The 23,892-nt window shown below is 45.1% G+C and overlaps 1 protein-coding gene across 1 annotated transcript in view; it reads right to left on the bottom strand.

The window, feature by feature from the left end:
- The window catches only part of fndc1 (fibronectin type III domain containing 1), a 342,477-nt gene that overhangs the window by 123,451 nt on the left and 195,134 nt on the right, over positions 1-23,892 (bottom strand). Inside the window, exons 7-8 of the mRNA XM_072507569.1 lie at positions 8,033-8,223; positions 2,079-2,186 (exon numbers count right to left, since the gene is read on the bottom strand). Of these exons, the coding sequence (XP_072363670.1) occupies positions 2,079-2,186; positions 8,033-8,223 (299 nt within the window). The remainder of the gene's footprint in view (positions 1-2,078; positions 2,187-8,032; positions 8,224-23,892) is intronic.

Genomic DNA, 23,892 nt, shown 5'->3' with positions numbered 1-23,892 from the left:
GAATTTTAAATCATTCAGACACACTATAACACAGGGTTCTCAATCATTTTACTTCTGAGCCACACCCCCCCCCCCACCCCCACTCAACCAGGTTATGAAAATTTCATGCACCTGTAGCTCAAATATTTTAAATGTTAAAATTAGCAAAACAAGTGGACCCCTTTATAAGTTTTGTTTCACTTGCTTCAAGGGCAACCTTTGGTTGGTTCTGAGAAATAAGATTGTTAAGGTGTGGCAGACACACACACATATCATACTAAATGTGTATAAAATTATGAGGGGCACAGATAGGGTGGATAGGAAGGAACGTTTTCCCTTAGTGGGGAGGGGTGCAATAACCAAGGGGCATAGATTTAAGTTAAGGGCCAGGAGGTTCAGAGGAAATTTGAGGAAAACTTTTTCACCCAGAGGTGGTGGAGGCGGAATCCCTCACAACTTTTAAGAAGTATTTAGATGAACACTTGAAATGCCAGAGCATACAAAGCTACGGGCCAAGTGCTGGAGAATGGGATTAGAGTAAATAGGTGCTTGATGGTGGATACGATGGGTTGCAGTGCCTCTTTCCGTGCTGTAAAAACTCAATGACTCTCTATTCATCCTGGTCAGTTATGATTAAGTTAGTGGACTCTTTCCAAGCTTCATGGACTGAGATTGGGTCTCCTGGACGAAACAACAGGTTCTGTTTCTTCAGGTCTTATATGGGCCTGAGATGGAGACTATAATGATATTGATCAGTAACTAGGGGCTAGAACATAAAACGCTGAATACTGTAACCTTTGGGGATAGCCATTAACTTTAAAATATCTGCGTAATGGAGACAAGGGAAAACCTATTGCAATGCTTGTGTGGACCCCGGATTGAGCATACTTGCTATTAATGACACAAGATGTTAGGATTTATTTCCTAGTCAGATGCTCCCCACAAGGAAAGGCGTTCACTTCTCTAGAAATTGCAGGATGTAGTGTTTTATTTTCTGTCCAATGATTGGGGATTCAGCACTTACAAGACAGGAAACAATGGAACCCAAATTGGTACTCTCTAGACCTGGCGTGGTGTCTTATCTGACAGTGGGACAGATTAGAGAACAGAGTGTGGCTAACTAACCACTGGTTTCTTTGGTCTGCACTCTCATCAAGAAACCCTGTCAGACACAAGCCTAAGAAAGGGAATAAAGGGACTTTTTGATAACTGGCAGGTTTAATTAATAATAATAATAGCTTATTGTCACAAGTAGGCTTCAATTAAGTTACTGTGAAAAGCACCTAGTCGCCACATTCTGTCGCCTGTTCAGGGAGGCCGGTACGGGAATTGAACCCGCGCTGCCGCCATGGTTCAGCATTACAAGCCAGCTGTTTAGACCACTGGGCTAAACCAGCCCCAGTTTATACCACCAATTCAAGAAGATAGTTTTCACCTTTTTCAGTATGGCAGTCTTGTTATTGGGTCTGAAATTCCGCCATGGATGCTAGCGTTTCCATGTTAATTTGCTGATCTGATATTTAGTCTAACTGCCCAGATAAACTTTATACCATTGTCGACAGCTTTCGAGGAAAAATTCACGCTCAAAAATGTTGTTAAGTGATTGTTCAATTTTCCATTTGCTTGAATCTGAATATTTCGGTTTAATTATGGTCACTTTTTCCAGGAGCTTAAAAGATATGAACCTTTCGGACTTGGTTTACAGAACCAGCTGCTCTCATTTCCATGGTGAGAATTCTATTTGATATTGCATGACAAAGATTCACTTTTCATCTCTTTGCCCAACATCTTGTAAAGAAGAAAGGAATATAACAATCATTTGGGTATTAGCTCAGTTGGCTGGACAGCTGTTGGTGATGCAGAGCGAGGCCAACAGCATGGGTTCAACTCCTGTACCAGCTGAGGCAATTCATGGAAAAGCATGAGGTTATTCATGCCTTCTCAACCTTGCCCCTCGCTAAAGGTGTGGTGATCCTCAGGTTAACCACCAGTTAGCTCTCCGCCTCAAAGGGGATAGTAACCAAGGGTCATCTGCGACTATGGCGATCTTACTTTACGTTATTCCCTGATTTTAGTAAAATTGTCATAAAATCTCCTACCTGTGACCTTTCCCTTGCTGTTAATAGGCGGATCCCAGGATGCAGTCACCGCCGTTCCCCCTGCACCGAATGACTTCACCTCAAAGTTCTCAGGACTGGAAGTAGGGGCTGCAATTGAAGGTTGTGAAAGAGTTAATTACCACAAAGAACAGGAGCAGAAAATGTCTCACTCATTCTGTTAATATTCAAGACTCTTTAAAAAAAAAATCCCTCCAAATTGCAATCTCCTCTCTTCGGTGTGGTAGCCGTGACCGTCCTTCTGCTTCTCATGTCTCCTGCTCAATTTTGTTCCGCCAAGTTATTTGAAGACGGATGAAAGAGTGCAGTAAGCACAAGGCTTATATCATTTTTTTGTATGAATTCTTGAAACAATTCACTTGTAAATGTAATGCCGTTATCCAAAACAGTGGATCTGGTAGACCATGAGTTGCAAAAATATGTCACAGTTTCTCAATTATCACAAGAGCTATAATATTACTCATGATATGTGCTTCCAACCATTTAGAATGTGCATCTACGGCAACCAAAAATATGTGGTTCATGAAAGATGCCGCAAAGTCCACAAGCAGTCTGGACCATGGCCTACCAGGATCAAGGATGAAGTGGTGCTCGTGGCACCATCTTCTGGTTTATCTGATATGCCGAACAGGATTTCACCTTGTTCTCCAAATCCAGATCCATATTAGGCCACCGAACATATGAACTAACTAGACTAATTATTGTAGAAGCACCAGGATGAACTTCATCCATGACTTGCGAACGACCAGGGAACAGGACAACTACTCTTGACCGCCACAGTATGCATCCATCCTGCACACGTAAATTGGCCCCACGCTTCACATAAGGTTTCAACTCATCTTCTATGAGAGTTGACCACCCTTGCATCATAAATCTTTACCAATGATTGAAAAAGATCTCTGTATGACCATTGCTTAATCTGCTTCAAACTAAAGAATCACGAGAGTCTACAGCACAGAAAATGCCCTACGATCTATCGTGTCTGCGCCAGTCAAAACAACTAGCCAACTATTCTAATCCCATTTTCCAGCACATGGCTGATAGCCTTGCATACCTTGGCATCACAAATGAACATCTAAATACTTCTTATATGTTTTGAGGGTTTCTGCCTCCACCACCCTTTTAGGCAGCGAGTTCCAGACACCCACCACCCTCTGGGTATAACGATTTTTCCTCACATCCCCTCTAAACCTCTTGCCCCTTACCTTAAATCTATGTTCCCTGGTCATTGATCCCTACACCTGGTTATGGATTCCTCCACCAAGGGGAAAGTTTCTTCCTGTCTACTTGATCTATGCCCCTCATAATTTTATACATCCCAATCATGTCCCCCCTTAATCTCCTCTGCCCCAAGGCAAACAACCGTAGTCTATCTTCATATCTAAAACTCTCCAGCCCAGGCAACATCCTGGTAAATCTCCTGTGCACTCCTTCCGATGCTATCACATCCCTCCTATAATGTGGATTCGAGAACTGCACACAATACTCTAGCTGTGGCCTATGAAACGTTTTATACAGTTCCAGAATAACCCCCCTGCTCTTAAACACAATGCCTTGGCTAAGTGTAACATATACCTTCTTCATTACTGTAATGGCCAGCCCTGCTACCTTAAGAGACTGGTGTACATAGAACCCTTACAGTGCAGAAGGAGGTCATTTGGCCCATCAAGTTTGCATGGATCTTCTGAAGGAGCACCCACCCAGGCGCATACCCTATCCCAGTGACCCCACCTAACCTTTTCTCTTGGACATGAAAGGGAAATTTATCATGGCCAATCCACCTAAACTGCGCATCTTTAAACTATGTGAGGAAACCGGAGCACACGGAGGAAACCCACGCAGACACGAGGAGAACTTACAAACTTCACACAGTCATCCGAGATCAGAATTGAAGCCAGGTCCCTGCCGCTGTGAGGAAGCAGTGCTAACCACTGTGCCATCGAGCCACCCACGTACACCAATGTCCCTCTGATACTTGGTGATTCTCAGGGTCCTGCCCTGTCCTTTATCATGAATTCTCTTGCCTCGTTTCTCCTGCCCAAGTGTATTTCCTCACACTTATCTGGGTTGAATTCAATTTGCCGCTGATCAACCCATCTGACCAACCCATCTTTATCCTCCTATAGTCAAAAGCTATCCTCCTAACCATTTACCAGCCCGCCAATTTTTTATTTATCCTCTAACTTACTGATCAACCCCTACCTCATAAAAGGGCAGGGTCCCTGTGGGACCCCACTGGACTCAGAGCTCCAGTCAGAAAAACATCCTTCGACCATCACCCTCTGCCTCCTGCAGAATTGGTATAAAAATTCTGGATCCAACTTGCCACATTTCCTTGGATCCCATGGTTCTTCCCTTCACTTTCAGTCTACCGTGTGGAACCTTATCGAAAACCTTGCTGAAGTCCAAGGAGGCCACATCAAATGCATTGCCCTCATCTCCACACCTAGTCACTTCTTCGAAAAATTCAATCAAGTTGGACAGACATGATGTCCTCTTATCAAAACCATTCTGACTGTTCTTGATTAACCCCTGCTGGTCCAAATGCAGGTTAATTCTGTGTCTCAAAATTTCTTCCAATGGCTCCCCCACCACTGAAGTTAGACTGACTGACCTGTAGATTCCTGGTTTATCCCTTCCTCCCTTCTTGAATAAAGGTACCACATTGGTTATCCTCCTTGTCCTCTGGCACCTCTCCTATGGCCAGAGATGAATTGAAAATTATTGTCAGTGCCCCTGCTATTTCCTCTCCTGTCTCTTTCAATAGCCTGGGATACTTTTCATCCAGCCCTGGAGATTTGGCTACCTTTAAGCCTGCCAGGCTACTGAGAACCTCCTCTCTGTCTCTATTAATTTCTTTATTTTTACCACAGTCCTTCTAATTTCTATATCCACACCGTCCCTCTCACGAATGAACACCGTCACAAAGTACTCATTTAGAATCCTACCTATGTCCTCCGACTCCACACACAAATTACCACTGTGGTCCTTAAAGGGCCCTCCTCTTTCCCTAGTTATCCTTTTATCCTTAATGTACTTGTAAAACAATAGGATTTTCCTTGTTTTTACCTGCCAGTATCTTTTCATGTCCTCTTTTTCTCTCCTAATTCCTTTTTTAAGTTCCCTTTCGCACATTCTATATGCCTCTAGGGCTTCTGCTGTTTTGAGCCCTCGATATCTGCCTAAAGCCTCCCTTTTCCTTTTTATCCAATGCTGTATATCCCTTGATATCAGGGTTCACTGAATTTGTTGGTCCCACACTTTTCTTGATTGGAATGTGTTGGACCTGTATTCTCCCCATTTGCTTTTTGAATGCTTGCAAGTGTTCTGTCAAAGACTTAGCTAAAGATGTCTGCTCCCAGTCCACTCTGGACAAATCATATCAGATCTTATTAAAATCGCCTTCCCCGGTTTAGAACTTTGATTCAAGGAAGAAACCCAATTATTATAGTTACCTACTGTTTTGGTAAAAAGGGATTTTTGGTTTATGGGATCTTGTTATTAAATTGGAACAGTTAAGGGGGAATTTATTAAGGGTTACACATAGATTACTGTAATTGTGCAGGGTCTTCATGTTTGTAGTTGAAAATAATTCTTACGAGGCTGAATAGGCTCGGACTGTTTTCATTAGAACGACAGAGTTTGAGGGGTGACCTGATAGAGGTCTACAAGATTATGAGGGGCATGGATAGCATGGATGGGCAGGCACTCTTTCCCAGGGTGGAGGGGTCAGTCACCAGGGGGCATAGGTTTAAGGTCTATGGGGCAAAGTTTAGAGATGTGCGAGGCAGGTTTTTTACACAGAGGGTGGTGAGTGCCTGGAACCCGTTGCCAGGGCAGGTTGTGGAAGCAGATACATTAACGGCATTCAAAAGGCGTCTCAACAAATATATGGATAGGATGGGTATAGAGGAATAGGGAATAAGGAGCTGCTGAGGGTTTTGGCCAAGGGTGGTATCATGACCGGTACAGGCTTGGAGGGCCGAAGGGCCTGTTCATGTGCTGTATTATTCTTTGTTCTTATGCTGTTTGGTACACAAGTTGTTCTGTGTTGTAGCTTCGTCAATCGACACATCATTTTTAGGTATGCCTGGCGTTGCTCCTGGCATGCTCTCCTGTACTTAGCGCTCTCTCACCCACGGTGCTTTGCTTTCTCTCGTGCCCCGCAGTGCTCTGTTCTCTCTCACCTGCAGCGCTCTGTTATGTCTCGCCCGCGGCGTTCTGATTTCCTGCCCGCGGAGCTCTACTCTCTCGCCTGCAGCGCTCTGTTCCCTCGCTCACGGTGCTCTATTCTCGCTCCCACGGCGCCTCCGCTCTCTCTCACCTGTGGTACTCTGTTCTCTGATGCCGCTGCCATGCTCTGCTCTCTCTCACCCGCGGCGCTCTGCTCTCTTGCCCACAGAACTCTGCTGTCTCTCGCCTGTGGCGCTCTGTTCTCTGATGCTGCTCTGCTTTATATCTCAGTCCTCTCTGTGATGCTTTGTTCTCTCAATAACTGATTGGAGGGCATTTGGATGAGATACTGGTTGAACTTTTGGCCCAGTAAAAGGTAGTGCCTAAAATTAGAGGGGCAGGCAGGAAAAAGGGAAGGGACTTGGTGAAGGAGCAGGAATGTGGATAACTGGATAACTCAGCAGAATAGCACACACAGGTATAATCAGCCAAATAGGCTCCTTTTTCCCTATCATTTTACGGTGGTGGGAGAGCTGATCCTTCTTTAAAACATGCTGGGATAACAGAGAGGATTTGCGTAACCAGTTTCTTGTAAAGCATTTTCAGATGTAGTAATGTAGTTTTTTTTTAAAGAGCTCTGACCTGTTAATGCTAAATAAGTTTATAAGCTTTATAAAACAAATGTCAATCTGCATTAGTTTATGTTTGGAAAAAATAGCAACTCATGATTTTTACAGCAAATCTCTTGATCCTTAAGAGTTTGTCTCTTGATTTATGAGACAGTGGGATTGGCATTGCCGAGTCCCTTGTGGCTTTAAAGAATTTTAGTAATACACTATAGCAGCAGTATCGCTTTACGAAGCTCACTCTCAGTTTTACTTGCCTCAGATAAATTACAATCCATTCTAAAATTTCCATCAAAGCACACCTTGCAGAAAAAACCTCTCCAGTCCCACACATTTTCTGACATTTTTCAGCACAGCCAGTATATAAAACAGCATGGCCATATATATCCAGTTTAACATGAAGCAGGAATAAAGCTTTGTCACTCATGGTTATACAAACGAGACACTCAAAAGCCAATTATACAATAGAATTCCTACAGTGCAGAAGGAAGCCATTCGGCCCATCGAGTCTGCAACTATCCTCTGAAAGAGCACCCTACCTAGGCCCGATCCTCCACCCTATCCCCATAACTCCACCTAACCTGCATATCCCTGGACAGTAAGGGGCAATTTATCATGAACAATCCACCTAACCCGCACAACTTCGGACTGTGGAAGGAAACTGGAGCACCCGGAGGAACCCACGCAGACACAGGGAGAAAGTGTAAACTCCACACAGACAGTCGCCAGAGGCCAGAATTGAACCTGGGTGCCTGGTGCTGTGAGGGAGCAGTGCTAACCACTGTGCCGCCCTATCATCAGAATTAACAGCAGAAGAAGATGATAGACCTAACGCCCTACTGACATTTGAAATAATCGCTCACCTAGGTCTTTCAAGTAATGGTTGTAAGGTTATTTAATGCAGAACAAAATCAGGTTTATTCAAAACTAGGAACACCACTGAATTCAATCCCTCCAATGTACTGGACCTACAGGCTATTTCTGATAACTCAAAGTTGCTTAATTTGAATTAATATATAATTTTAACTTTTAACACAAAAAAATGGAACTGTCAGCAGCGGCTTGTACATATAATTGCAGTTTGAACATAGTGTTGTATTTGGAATGACTTTTCAGTACCGAGCATGAACAACATACCTGATTCTGGTGTTCTTTGGAAGACGGAAACGCTCCATTTGCCATCTCGGTCTCCTTGTGAGGTTCGAACAGAGAATTCATATATGGAATCTGAAGTGAGCTTGTCGATCAGAATTCGCCTGTACGTCTTAGATATTTTATAATCCCATTTGGCTGATTCTCCCTTCTCTCTGTATCTAACAGTATAATACCTGAAAGGTTAAGAAGAGCATAAAAATCAAAATGGTCGTCTTGCATGAAATGTTACTGTTTTGAACCATCACTTACAGATAATCCCTGGTGAAGGCGGGAAAAACTAAATCCATCGGTCCAGCATTGCAAGCCATAGAAATTATTTGATTCCTCCATCTTTGAACTATTGGTTATATTGCTTTGATGCCACATGGCAATTTTTAGTGAAGAATATCACTACTACTAAGCTACCCGATGTTACTTCTCTTGAGCCAGCTGTTGATCCAAAGAATATTTAGCGCACGTCAGTAAAAAAAAGCAATTTATTTGCTACAAAGTACATAGCTGGATCATGAACTCATCACATTTATGGAATCACCATCAACCCTAGGCCATGTGCTTAAACTTTCCTATCTTTGACAAAATAGTACTGATAGGATAATTTGGGGTTATAATGCAAGAACCTGGACCCGCAAAATGATGTGCATTGCACACAAAATCATAAAGGTTTCAACAATGGAAGCCAATGGTAAATATCTCTATGCCAAGTCCCTAAGAAGCACAACAGATGGGAAAGGTTTCCTAGAATTATTAGCACCATAGCAAGTTATTCTAACCTTCTTTTGATTATTAGGAAAGTGTGATGAACGGTTACTGCCTTATCATCATGTAAGGTGATAGCCCCTTTAAGACCGGGCTTGGAACCCTGGGGACTCTGCCTCTGGCTCCGCCCATCTGTGAGCCATATATAAAGTGCTGCCTCATGGGCTGTGTAGCAGTCAGCACTTGTCTCAGCTCTAACATAGTTCTTAGTCTAATAAAGCCTTCTTTACAGTTTAATCTCTAAGCTTCGTTATTGAGGGTACCTCAGAAAGTATATCGAGAACCCAGGTAAGGAGGGGTAAACGAACTCATCTCTTTGTCCCACTTCCCAGTTGGTTACAGTAGAGTTTCAATTTAAAAGGGAAGTGATATCGCCCACTCAGTATATATTTAACTGTGTATGTAGCTCGGTGCAAGAAATAAGCCAGCCAGGTTCCGAAAGTTAACAAGTAAAGAGATAGTTTTAGCAATAAAACTCACTCAGGCAAAGATGCAGAAATTAACAAAAGGTTTAAAATATAGAAATATGTTGTACAATCCACTAATGCAAAAAAAACACACACACACGGGGCGCGATTCTCTGCTCCCGCACCGGTTGGGAGAATCGCCTGGCACGCCATTTTTCCACGCGACGCGGGTCCGACGCTCTCCCAAGCGGCGAGAACGGCCCCGTCATGTTCTGCGCGGCGCAGGCCGGAGAATCGCCTGAGACACCCAAAATGCCGATTCTCCGCTATCCTCCGTCCCGGATGGGCCGAGCAGCCTGCCCAATACGACGGGTTCCCACGGGCGCCGTCCACACCTGGTCGCTGCCGGTGGGAACAGCGAGGAAACGCTGGGGGGGGGGGGGGGGTCCTGCACCGGGGGGGGGGGGGGGGGGGGGCCTCAAATGAGGTCTGGCCCGCGATCGGTGCCCACCGATCGGCAGGCCGGCCTCTCTGAAGGAGGGCCTCCTTTCCTCCGCGCCCCGCAAGATCCATCCAACATCTTCTTGCTTGGTGGCCTCGGGGAGGACGGCAACCACGCATGCGTGGGTGACACCAGTTACACGGCACCAATGCCCAGCACACGCTGATGATGCTGCTTTAGCGACACGCCCCCCGAGTTTCTCGCGGCCACGACCCTAGCCCATTTTCGGGCCCTGAATCGGTCGAGATCGGGGCCGTTTTGCGCCGTCGTGAACCTCGGCGGCGTTCACGACGGCGTGGGCACTTAGTCGCGGGAGCGGAGAATCGCACCCACAGTTCCCCATAACATTCAAAGCAAACTGCAGATTATCAGATCGGGAAAGAAACTTGGTCAAGGTACAAGTAAAGTCAGAAAAAATATTCACAATGATATAAAAATTATTTTGTAACATATCTGCATAATGACACTGCACAACTTTGAGTTGGAGCAGAGTGACAAGGGTTATTCTGAAGTTTACTGCTTCAAATTAGGAAGTGAGCTTCACAGCAGAAGTAAGTCATTCTGTAGAATACTGAATGGAGAGAGTAAAAGTGAGCATAAAATTTAAAAGTACCGAACAACATTTCACAAAAGATGGAAATGTAGGTAACCTCAGCTAAAAATGAATACCTGAAAGAATAATGAAGATCTTTTTAGAACCAGGATTCATCGGGATATAGAAGGAATTGCATGTTAAAAGGCCCATGGAATTGCCATACCTAGAGCAGTCACTAGTTAAGATGAATTGTGTTTTCTGTTCATCGGTGGGATGTGAGCATCATTGGCTGGGCCAGCATTTATTGCCCACTCCCAATTGAAGAGTCAACCACATTGCGGTGGATCTGGAGTCACATGTAGGCCAGACCAGGTAAGGGTGGTAAATATGTATCCCGATAGAACATTATCATAGAATCATAGAATTTACAGTGCAGAAGGAGGCCATTCGGCCCATCGAGACTGCAACGGCCCTTGGAAAAAGCACCCTTCCTAAGCCCATACTTCCACCCTATCCCCGTAACCCCACCTCCCCTTTTTTGGACACTAAGGGCAATTTAGCATGGTCAATCCACCTAACCTGCGCATCTTTGGACTGTGGGAGGAAACCGGAGCACCCGGAGGAAACCCATGCAAACACGGGAAGAACGTGCAGACTCCGCACAGACAGTGACCCAAGCCGGGAATCGAACCTGGGACCCTGGTGCTGTGAAGCAACTGTGCTAACCACTATGCTACCATGCTGCCCTTAGTGAACCAGATGGGTTTCATGGTCATGTGGTTTTAATTCCAGATTTTTATTGAATTCAAATTTCAACATCTGCGCCACCGCTTCCCTTCAATGGTGAATGATTTAAGGTTAATGTATATTTTGTGGCTTCACATGGTCAATTTCTGGCTGTGTGAAACATAATTACAGAATTGTTACAGCACAGAAGATGGCCATTCAGCCCATTCTGTTTGCATTGACTCTCTGTGTAAGCAATTGACTCTTTGCCAATCTCCCGTCTTCTCCCCGTAACCCTGCACATTTTTACTTCACAGATAAGTCTAATTCCATTCTGAATGCTTCGATTTAACCTGTGCCTTCACCACACACCCAAGCAGTGCATTCCAGACCTTAACCTACTTGCTGCATGAAAATGTTTTTTATCATATTGTTTTTGCTTCTTTTGCCAATTACTTGAATTCTGTGTCCCCTCATTCATGATCCTTCCACACGTAAAAACAGTTCCACCCTATCAACTTTATCTGGGCTCCTGTCACATTCTGATAATTCTACTAATTTTTATAATCTGTAATATGTATGGATTTTAGTTTTTACCCACAGTTTAATATTAAATGGTTCAGATCTGACTTTCTGTTGGACAATTAACAGCCAAGATAGTTGGGGACAAGAAAGCAGTTGTGTCTGAAGAAGCAAAATTGTCTTATTGTTTTATGACGGAGCTCTGTTGAATCTTGAGCTGAAGCTGTCTTAATGGCCAAAATAAGGTTAGATCTTTGCTTTTAAGATTAGTTTGAAGGAATGGCTAAAACATTGTGAACTTAAGATGACGCCTTATATTTAAACAAACCATGCATTGCCTTAATTGTTCTGTACCAGAGAGGGCCTTTTCTAGGATTGCCATCTTGCCATGGTGGAGAGGTTTGAACATTCCATTGATCCCAAGATGCCGTCAGGCGTCTTAAGCTCATGGCAGGGCCACCCATAATGGCAAAGTCGGAGGGGAGGAAGTCTCTAGCATCCGACTGGCAGGTAGGCGATGGAGTTTGATTCATTCTTGGAATACGAACAGTACAGCATTGGCAGCTTTCTTCACAACTGGGCAGCCCTCATCAGGATCCCCTCTACTCACCCCGCATGGGGAAAGGGCACCCTAAGAATAGTCTGTTCCTTCCTCAACCTGGCTGGAAAATCCAGCAGACTCATCTACCTGCAGTCAGTAAATCAAAGTTAAACTGAATTTTGGAACCTGGAATGTACGGACCCTCATGGATAATGAGCAAGACAATCGACCTGAACGGAGAAGTGCCCTTGTTGTCCGTGAACTCAGGCACTTCAACATTGATATCGCCGCCCTGCAAGAGACTTGAAGAGCAGGCGAAGAGGATGGCGGTGGTTACACCTTCTTCTGGAAAGGAAAACCTGAGGATCAGCCCAGGACACATGGAATTGGATTCACCATCAAGAACAAACTCATCAACCGACACGTGGAGCTCCCTGTCGGCATCAATGAGCACCTCACGACCCTCAGTCTACAACTTGCCAAGCAGGCAACAGTCGTCAGTGCCTACGTCGCAACCCTTGGTGCCAAAGATGAGCCCAAAGAAGGCTTCTACTCCACCCTGGACACCATTCTCTCCAACATTCCCAAGGAAGATAAGATCATCCTCCTTGGGGACTGCAACACCAGGGTTGGAAAGGTCTCCCACTCTGGAAAGGAACTACCTGAGAGGAAGGGGTTAATAATTGCAACTCCAACGGGGTTCTCTTACTTACCAGACGCACGGAACTTCAGCTTATCATCATTAATACACTGTTCCACCAAAAAGACAAGTCTAAGACTTCCTGGAGACATCCGCAATCAAAGCACTAGCATGTGATCGACTTCACCATTGTCTGATCCAGAGACCAAATGCCTCATCATACAAAGTGACGATCTGTGCAGATGACTGCTGAACAGAACATTGTCTCATCCACTCCTCTATGTCCATCAAACTCCACCAGAAGCAGCAGAAGCTGAAGAAACAGCTCAGACAAACGATCAACATTGAATGGCTTCAAGAGCCACGCATGTTAGTGAGCGTCCAACAGTATCTTCTCCAAAATCGCCAAGTGCCTGTTCTAATGGAGTGGAGGAAAACTAGAAAGATCTGAAGACAGCCATCAGCCTAAGCTGTGAAGAAACCATCAGCCAAAAGACCAGGAAACACCAAGGCTGGTTTGACGAGAACAATCACACCATCGAAGCCCTCAACGACAAGAGGACGAAATCTCTCTACGCCTGGCAAAACAACATAACCAGCAAGATAAAGAGAGCTCATCAAAGCAGAGGTACAAAGAAAAATGAGAGAAATCAAGAACCAATGTTGGACTGAGAAAGTTAAGAAGCTGCAACTCCGTGCCGACAAGCCCAACACCCAGGGCATCCTCAGTGCCACCAAGGCAATTATGAATCCAACACGCTAGGCCTCAAACAGGTGCGGAGTAAGGACAGAACCCTTTTGTAAGTATCAGCCTTCGATGAAGAGAAGACTTCAAAGAACTCCCAAACCGTGATACAATCTTAGATGAGGATGTGTTTGAGGAAATCCCCAACTCCCCATCAAAGATGATCTTGGGCTCACACAAGGCATAGACAAGTTGAAGCTGCCATTAAACACGTGACGAATGGAAAAGCCGCAAGAGTAGACGGGATCCCAGTGGAGATTTTAAAACTTGGAGGAGAAGAAATCACCCAGCATCTCCAACAGCTTTTCCTGAAAATCTGGGAGAAAAGAAATTTCTGCTGACCTCAGGGGTGCCGTCACCAGCACCATCTTCAGGAAAGGAATACCAGTGATCCAGAGTCCAAGGACTGATCCCACCTCCGGGAAAAACCTGCCAAATGTGTGGTCGAGGATGCTGCTCAAGGATCGGATACATCAGCCAAGCAAGGGCCCACAGAATCCGTGACCAGTGACACGGAGTTTCTTAGGGGGACAATCATACTCGTTAACGAGTGATCGCCGAAGAAGAACCAGGAGGGGAACCTTTCTGCTCTGATAACATGGTAGGCAGTGGTAGAGAAGGAATTGGTAGATGTTGAGTCTGGAGAAGGGGGTGTAGATAGCCTGGGTCACATTGTGATCCAAAAAGATGAGGTGTTGGGTGTCTTAAAAAATATTAAGGTAGATAAGTCCCCAGGGCCTGATGGGATCTACCCCAGAATACTGAAGGAGGCTGGAGAGGAAATTGCTGAGGCCTTGACAGAAATCTTTGGATCCTCACTGTCTTCAGGGGATGTCCCGGAGGACTGGAGAATAGCCAATGTTGTTCCTCTGTTTAAGAAGGGTAGCAAGGATAATCCCGGCAACTACAGGCCGGTGAGCCTTACTTCAGTGGTAGGGAAATTACTGGAGAGAATTCTTCGAGACAGGATCTACTCCCATTTGGAAGCAAATGGACGTATTAGTGAGAGGCAGCACGGTTTTGTGAAGGGGAGGTCGTGTCTCACTAACTTGATAGAGTTTTTCGAGGAGGTCACTAAGATGATTGATGCAGGTAGGGCAGTAGATGTTGTCTATATGGACTTCAGTAAGGCCTTTGACAAGGTCCCTCATGGTAGACTAGTACAAAAGGTGAAGTCACACGGGATCAGGGGTGAACTGGCAAGGTGGATACAGAACTGGCTAGGCCATAGAAGGCAGAGGGTAGCAATGGAGGGATGCTTTTCTAATTGGAGGGCTGTGACCAGTGGTGTTCCACAGGGATCAGTGCTGGGACCTTTGCTCTTTGTAGTATATATAAATGATTTGGAGGAAAATGTAACTGGTCTGATTAGTAAGTTTGCAGACGACACAAAGGTTGGTGGAATTGCGGATAGCGATGAGGACTGTCTGAGGATACAGAAGGATTTAGATTGTCTGGAGACTTGGGCGGAGAGATGGCAGATGGAGTTTAATCCGGACAAATGTGAGGTAATGCATTTTGGAAGGTCGAATGCAGGTAGGGAATATACAGTGAATGGTAGAACCCTCAAGAGTATTGAAAGTCAAAGAGATCTAGGAGTACAGGTCCACAGGTCATTGAAAGGGGCAACACAGGTGGAGAAGGTAGTCAAGAAGGCATACGGCATGCTTGCCTTCATTGGCCGGGGCATTGAGTATAAGAATTGGCAAGTCATGTTGCAGCTGTATAGAACCTTAGTTAGGCCACACTTGGAGTATAGTGTTCAATTCTGGTCGCCACACTACCAGAAGGATGTGGAGGCTTTAGAGAGGGTGCAGAAGAGATTTACCAGAATGTTGCCTGGTATGGAGGGCATAAGCTATGAGGAGCGATGAGGAGAATAAACTCGGTTTGTTCTCACTGGAACGAAGGAGGTTGAGGGGAGACCTGATAGAGGTCTACAAAATTATGAGGGGCATAGACAGAGTGGATAGTCAGAGGCTTTTCCCCAGGGTAGAGGGGTCAATTACTAGGGGGCATAGGTTTAAGGTGAGAGGGGCAAGGTTTAGAGTAGATGTACGAGGCAAGTTTTTTACGCAGAGGGTAGTGGGTGCCTGGAACTCGCTACCGGAGGAGGTAGTGGAAGCAGGGACGATAGGGACATTTAAGGGGCATCTTGACAAATATATGAATAGGATGGGAATAGAAGGATACGGACCCAGGAAGTGTAGAAGATTGTAGTTTAGTCAGGCAGTATGGTCGGCGCGGGCTTGGAGGGCCGAAGGGCCTGTTCCTGTGCTGTACATTTCTTTGTTAACTGGTTTTTAAAAAAATAAACAATTTTATTGAAGCATTTCGGCATAGTAAACAGCAACAGTACAGAACAGTGTGCAAAACACAATCAACATCGTGCAAAAAATCAGCTCCCCTCCCGCAAGGACCCGCCTGACTAACCCCCTAATCTATGTTGCCCTAACCCCCCGTCCTGCTCTCCCCCCCCCCCCCACCCCCCTGCTGACGATTAATTTTCCGTGAAGAAGTCGATAAATGGTTGCCACCTCCGGGCGAACCCTGACAGTGACCCTCTCAGAGCGAACTTGATTTTCTCCAGACCGAGGAAGCTCGCCATGTCCGATAGCCAGGCGTGCGACTTCGGGCGCTTTGAGTCCCTCCATGCCAGCAGCATTCATCGCCGGGCTACCAGGGAAGCAAAAGTCAGAACGTCAACCTATCTTCCTGGACTCCCGGGTCCTCCGAAACCCCAAAAATTGCCACCCCTGGACTCATCACCACCCTTGTTTCCAGCACCCAGGACATAACGTCCGTGAATCCCTGCCAGTACCCCGAGTTTTGGACATGGCCAGAACATGTGGACATGGTTCGCTGGTCCTCCCGCACATCTGGCGCACCTGTCCTCCAGTCCAAAGAATTTACTCATCCGGGATACTGTCATGTGGGCCCGGTGGACGACCTGGAATTGAATCAGGCTGAGCCTAGCGCATGTTGCGGTCGCGTTAACCCTGCTCAACGCCTCCGCCCATAAGCCCTCTTCTATCTCCCCTCCGAGCTCTTCTTCCCACTTAAGCTTCAGCTCTTCGGTCTCCCCCATAAGTTCTTTATATATATCCGCGATCCTCCCCTCCCCCACCCATCCACTGGACACCACCCGGTCCTGAATCCCCCTAAGTGGCAGGCGTGGGAAGGATGGAATCTGTCTGCGTAGAAAGTCCCGCACCTGCAAGTACCTGAAATCATTCCCTCTCGTCAGCCCAAATTTCTCCTCCAGTGCCCTCAAGCTCGGGAAGCTCCCCTCTAAGAACAGATCCCCCATCCTCTCAATCCCAGCCCTCTGCCATGTTCGGAACCCACCGTCCATATTCCCCAGGGCAAACCGGTGATTTTCGCAAACTGGGGACCAAATTGATGCTCTCACTTCCCCCACATACCTTCTCCATTGGCCCCAGATCCGCAAGGTCGCCACCACTATAGGGCTGGTGGGAGTACGATGCTGGCGGAAGCAGCAGAGGCGCCGTAACCAGGGCTGCCAAACTGGTGCCCCTGCACGAAGCAGCTTCCATCCGCTCCCAAACTGACCCCGTACCCACCATCCACTTCCTTATCATAGCTATGTTGGCCACCCAGTAGTAATTACTAAAGTTTGGCAGCGCCAGTCCCCCTTCCCCTCGCTCCTCCCGAACATCAATCTCCTCACCCGCGGGGACTTTCCCGCCCACACAAATCCCATAATCATTTTATTGACTTTCTTAAAAAAGGACCGCGGAATGAAAATGGGGAGACACTGGAATACGAACAGGAATGGAAGTGGTCTTACCTGTTGATTTACCTGACGATATAGTTGCATTGGGGGGCTTGAGTAAGATGTTGACAAGAGAATGTGTGGTGGATCAGGAAGAAAATGTGCATTTCTTTGTGTTGGAATGTAAACTGGTGCTTATGGCACATAAAGCAGGTGCAAAGGTGGGGTGATGCAAGATGAATTGCATCCTACATTTGAAGCCAATAGGAGGAGTGAATTTGGACCATCTCCCAAAAAGGAAGGAGAAATGGGAGAGCGGGGATAAAAGTTGAAAAATCTTAATTATCCTGACATCGATCGTAATGAAGTGCTTCGAGGAGGTTGGTCATGAAGCGCATCAGCTGCATATTCCCAGAATGCCTAGATCCACTGCAATTCGCATACTGCCACAACCGGTTCACATCAGACACCATTTCCCTGGCCCTACACTCGTCCCTTGAGCATCTCGACAACAAGAACTCCTACATCAGACTTCTATTTATTGACGACAGCTCCGCCTTCAACACCATAATCCCAGCCAAGAACATATCAAAGCTTAAAAACCTAGGACTTGGCTCCTCACTCTGCAACTGATCCTCAACTTTATTACCCACAGACCGCAATCAGTAAGAATAAACACCACCTCCTCCATGATAGTCCTCAATAACGGGGCCCCTCAAGGCTGCGTACTTAGCCCCCTACTATACTCCCTGTACACACACGACTGCGTGGCAAAACTTGGTTCCAACTCCATCTACAAGTTTGCTGATGTCACGACCATGGTGGGCCATATCTCAAATAACGACGAGTCAGAATACAGGGGGGGAGATAGAGAACCTAGTGGGGTGGTGCTGCGACAACACTCTATCCCTCGATGCCAGAAAAACCAAAGAGCTGGCCATTGACTTCAGGAAGCAAAGTATCATATGCACCCCGTCTGCATCAACGGAGCCGAGGTGGAGATGGTTGACAGCTTCAAATTCCTAGGTGTGCACATCACCAAAAATCTGTCCTGGTCCACCCACCCATGTCGACACTACCACCAAGAAAGCACAACACCGCCTATACTTCCTCAGGAAACTAAGGACATTCGGCATATCCACACTAACTCTTATCAACTTTTACAGATGCACCATAGAAAACATCCATCAGGCTGCATCACAGCATGGTATGGCAACTGCTCAGCCCAAGACCACATGAAACTTTAGAGAGTCGTGAACACAGCCCAGTCCATCACACAAAATTGCCTCCCATCCATTGACTCTATCTCCACCTCCCGCTGCCTGGGGGAAGCGGGCATGTTGCTAACTTTTGGTTGGTTCAATTGGCTGTTTTATAACCTTTGCTCTCAAGTCGCCAGGTATCTTTATGATACCGCCACAAGGTTCAAGGTCAAGTAATGATCAATAAGTCAATACACCGATTAGTAAGATTCAAATCAAAGCACATTTATTATACACAGTAATCATTACTCATGCACAAATTCTACTTCTAAGCTACTTCTCCAACTAACAGGCCTATACTTAGCTTCAGACTGGCCCACCAGGTCAGGGGAACAAATGGCCTTTCGTTCGGGTTCTGAGTCTGCGGGATTCGAAGTTGGTACGGATTGGTAGCTAGGAGTGCCTATCTCGTAGCGAGCGTTGACTTAAGACTTACTGGATATCGGCGTCAGCTGCACCGGTCACGGTCAGGGGTTGGTTCGCGTTGCTGAGTGACCCGGTCAAGAAGAACAATTTGAACTTGGGGGCTTAACTTTATAGTCCCCAGGGGCTTCCCGCCTTTCGGGGCGGACCCTGTACCTGGTTCTAGGTGATTGGACTTCGTTCCAATCACTTGGGTCGATTTCTCCAATACTGGAGCGGTTCCCTGATCGATGTGCGGTCTTGAAGTGTCCGTTAACCTCTTTTGTGTTGGGTCCTGCTGGCGCCGGGGAGTCTGACTTGGCTCCGTTTATCCCAAATGTTGCGATTGTTCCCGGGGATCGCTCATTCGTATGTAGATAGCTGCTTCATTATTATGCAGATGACTGCTTGCATCGATGCTGTCTGGGCTTTTGCAGAGTTTAATACGCAGTAACTTGCATCTGCTAGTTTCTGCCTGTGTTGGCTGAATTTCCCTTCAGCCTTTGCTGTCCTCCATTTTAAATCGGGACTTGGCCAACCCAGGTGGCTACAGGCAGCATAATCAAAGACCCCTCCCACCCAGCTCACTCACTCTTCTAACTTCTTCCATCGGGCAGGAGATACAAAAGTCTGAGAACACGCACTAACAGATTAAAAAACAGCTTCTTCCCCACTGTTACCAGACTCCTAAAAGAACCCCTTTTGGACTGACCTAATTAATACTACACTCCTATATGCTTCTTCCTATGCCGGTGTCTTTACATTGTGTACCTTGTGTTTCCCTATTATGTATTTTTCTTCAATTTTCTTTTCTTTTCATGTACTGAATGATCTGTTTGAACTGCTCGCAGAAAAGTACTTTTCACTGTACCTCGGTACACGTGACAATAAAAAAACCCCATCCAATCCAATCCAGAATAATATCATGGCTTCTGGATACAGTTCAACATCACTTCAGGGACAAGGAGGATGACATTGTCCGTCCTGACAAAACCAAGATTTCCAGGGATCTTGAGAGATGAGAAATTGATGTGGGTCTTCACTGCCCCTTGTTAAGTATATGTAAAATCTTGCTTCATAAATTCTACTTGATTTATAGATTCTAGCTACTTATACCTTGTAGGTCAAGCACAATTAAAGACCAGAGTGTGAGAAATTAAAAATTTGGACCCGAGGGTTTGTATTAATTAGAAGGGTTTTATACTTCAAAACCCTAAACTGTACACCCCTCATGATTTTTATTACCTCAATCAAATGTTCTCTTATCCAAGCAATAGTTCCAACTTTACCAATCAATAACTAAAGTTTCTCATCCATGAAGTCCTTCATGTGACTCTTTCCTGTACTCTCTCCAATGCCTTCACCTCCTTTCTAAAGTGCGGTGTTCAAAATTGGCCGCAATAATCCTCCTGAGGCCCAACTAATGTCTTGTTCAAGTTCAACATAACTTCCTTGCTCTTGTGGTCTATGCTCCTGTTAATAAAGCCCAGGATACTGTGTTCTTTATTAAGCACTATCTTAAACTGTCCTGCTATCTTCAATGGCTTATGCACATATAACCCATGTCGCTCTGAACCTACATCCCCTCTAGAATTGTAATCTTTATTTTATATCGTCTCTCCTTGTTTTTCCTACCAGAATTAATCGCTTCATATCTCTCTGCGCAAAGCAAGATAGTTGTGGTTGTTGCAGGCCATCAGGACATTGCTGCAGGGGTTCCTCAGGGAAGTGTCCTAGGCTCATTTATCTTTAACTCCCTCATTACCTTCCTACCTTCCTTTCAACATAAGATCAGAATTAGGGATGTGTGTGGATGACTGCATACTGTTCGGTATCATTCACAACTTCTCAGATACTGAAATGCTCTGTGCTTTCATGCAGAAAGGTCAGCAAAACACCCAGGCCTGGGCTGATAGTGACAATGACCAGCTCCAGCAACCATCTTCCTTTGATATTCAGCAGTATAACCATAATTGAACCCATCACACCCACCCTGATTCTCCCCTCCTTTGCATGCCCTCTCCCACATGATCAACATCCAAAGTTCACTATTGATCAGAAACTTAAGTAGACCAGCCGCATAAATATTCAACTACAAGGGCAAATCAGAAGCCGTGTACGCTCCAATGAGTGACTCACCTGTCGACTCTCTATAGCTTGTCCGTTTACTAGAAGGTATTAGTCAGGAGTGTGGTGGAATGCTCTCAACTTGTTTGGATGGGTGTACCTCCAACACTCATAAAACTCAGAACCACCCAGGACATCTCAGCATGCTTTTATGGGCACCTTATCCACCAACTTAAACATTTACTCCCTCCTTCACCAATGTACAGTGGCTGTATCTTATCCACTGCAACAACTTGCCAAAACTCCTCCTACAGGATTTTGCAAATCCACCATCTCTACCGAGAGGGATGGGGGAAACAGTTGCATGAAAACACCGTCATTTTCACATCCTCTTCTATTCAAATACCAACGGCTCACCACCTTGTCACAGGCAATCAATGATGTGTTTGCCAGTGATGTCTATATCCACGAATGAATAAAACCATCATTTAGACGGCATTTTGAGGCACTGGTCTAAAATGGTGACAGTGTTAAAGCTTGTGTGCATGATAGGAAGGCATTTCCAGACCTGTAATAATCATCATCTGACTCGGGTATAATGGCTGTCCGAAGAGTGCAATACAACAATATTTTTTTACAGAGGAATGGAATCAATAGGAATAGTCTGGCGAGAATTTGGTGCTTAAAGGTTACCATGTCATCAAGAATTTCTGTAAATATTCAAATAATTCTGGCAACTTTGATCACCAGAGATAATAGTGTGACTAAAAGTCCAAGAATATGTGGGAGTGCATCCAATTAAAGAAATTAATTTGAAATTGCTGTATAATTTTTGTTGGGTTAATGCAATTTTCAATTATCAAGATTTAATGTGCTTCCCTTTATCTCCCTTGGGCATTAAAACATCTTTCTATTTCTTTTGCAGACAAAAAATGGCTTAATGCTAGTGTGCTGCACTTTCTGCTGCCACATCTTCATTGATATATATATATCATATTGAATAACACTTTCATTCTGAACGCAATCTCAGTCTACAATGGAAACACTAAATGCCAATGGAAACACTAAAAACCTTCTTCTGTTCCTATTTACACTAAAAAACATCAGGGAAACTCTCCAGGGTTGAGTTTTTTTAATTTAATCAAACTAACCATCACTGCATTTGTTCCATGAATGTGTTCTCTGGGAGGTGTTGTAGGAAATTGATTGACATTGTCACAAACGTACAGTTATGACACTAGATTTTTAAGAAAAACTGTTTGAAAAGCAAATGTTTGCTCAATAAAAAACTTTTTAAAAGCCTTTGTTCAGAAAATGGATGCGTGGACAGACAACTTGGCACGTTGAAATCTTATCAAACTGCTTCTCGAGAAGGACCAGAAGAGACATTTTGAAATATAATTTCCGAGATCCTTCAACTTGCTTCAGAATAAAGACAATTAATTAATAAAAGACCTTAACGAAAAGCTATTAAAAAATAACCTCAGATGGTAGAAACGTTGTTTGAATGGCCAATATCTAACATGGAAGCTTGGTTCATCAGTTTTGGAGGAGCCATCTTTGGACTTTATACGATAAGACTAGAAGCTGCAGAGAGAGAATCATCTTGAATATTATGAGAGAGAGACACCTTGAAATAGAAATGGCTTCTCAACAGGGAGAGTTGGAGGAAGGTTTCCAGAAGTAGCTATCGGGCTTATTAACATGCTGGGCATACATTTCAAAATGCTGAAGGGCTAGTAGAAATGCTGAGGCTTCCTTTTCAATTGTGGAGTATTTTCTTTGGCACAGACTTATTTTCTTTGAAAGGTATCCTACTGGACTCTCTATTCCTGTCCCGTCATCCTGCAGTAACACCGCGCCCACCCCCAGGACACTGGCATCCGTGGCCATTTTAAATCGGGGCGGCCAACACTGGTTCACATACCAACATGGCCCTCAATTTCTCAAAGGCTGTTTGGCATTCTGCAGACCATAATATTTTTCCCCTTTTCTGTTTTATCGGGTTAGAGTCACCTACATCTACACCATGTTTAATGAGGCAGACTTGATTAGGGAACTTAAGGTGAAGGAACCCTTAGGGAGCAGTGACCACAATATGATAGAATTTATCCTGCAGTTTGAGAGGGAAAAGCTGCAATCAGATGTAACGGTATTACAATTAAATAAGGGGAACGACAAAGACATGAGGGGGAGCTGGCCAGAACACAACCAATCACCAGGCAGAACACTAGAGGGGGGTTTCCCGCTATAAAATACACGAGGCATCAGCACTCTGCCTTTTTTCACTGGTGACAACTGTAGTGACAGTCAGGGTGTATATATCAGTTAGCACCTTCTACACGTAGCTCAGAGCTAGTCTGGTCTAGTTAGTTATAGTTAGCACACTTAGATTAGTAGAGTGTCAACCCACAGCAAGCTGTGTGCACTGCTCCAGAAGTTGAATAAAACATATTGAACTAACGTCCAAGTTTGGTGTCTACAGTACAACTGCATCCGGTTGCAATCCGCGTTACCGCAGGGTGAATAACACAACAGGTTCTGGGGAAACTGAAAGGTCTGAAGGTGGACGGATGGACTACACCCCAGGGTCCTAAAAGAGATAGCTGAGGAAATTGTGGAGGCATTGGTGATGATCTTTCAGGAATCACTGGAGGCAGGAAGGGTCCCAGAGGACTGGAAAGTGGCAAATGTAACACCCCTGTTTAAGAAGGGAGGGAGGCAGAAGACGGGAAATTATAAACCGGTTAGCCTGACTTCGGTCATTGGTAATATTTTAGAGTTTGTTATTAAAGATGAGATCGCAAAGTACTTGGAAGCGCCTAGTAAAATAGGACTGATTCAGCATGGCTTTGTCAAAGAGAGGTCGTGTCTGACAAATCTGTTAAGAGTTCTTTGAGGAGGTAACAAGGAAATTAGACAAAGGAGAACCAATGGACGTGATTTATTTAGATTTCCAGAAGACCTTTGACAAGGTGCCGCATAGGAGACTGTTCAATAA

Source organism: Scyliorhinus torazame, chromosome 1, assembly GCF_047496885.1.
Source record: "Scyliorhinus torazame isolate Kashiwa2021f chromosome 1, sScyTor2.1, whole genome shotgun sequence".
NCBI classification, from domain to species: domain Eukaryota; kingdom Metazoa; phylum Chordata; class Chondrichthyes; order Carcharhiniformes; family Scyliorhinidae; genus Scyliorhinus; species Scyliorhinus torazame.
This window is presented reverse-complemented; position numbering and strand designations above follow the sequence as displayed.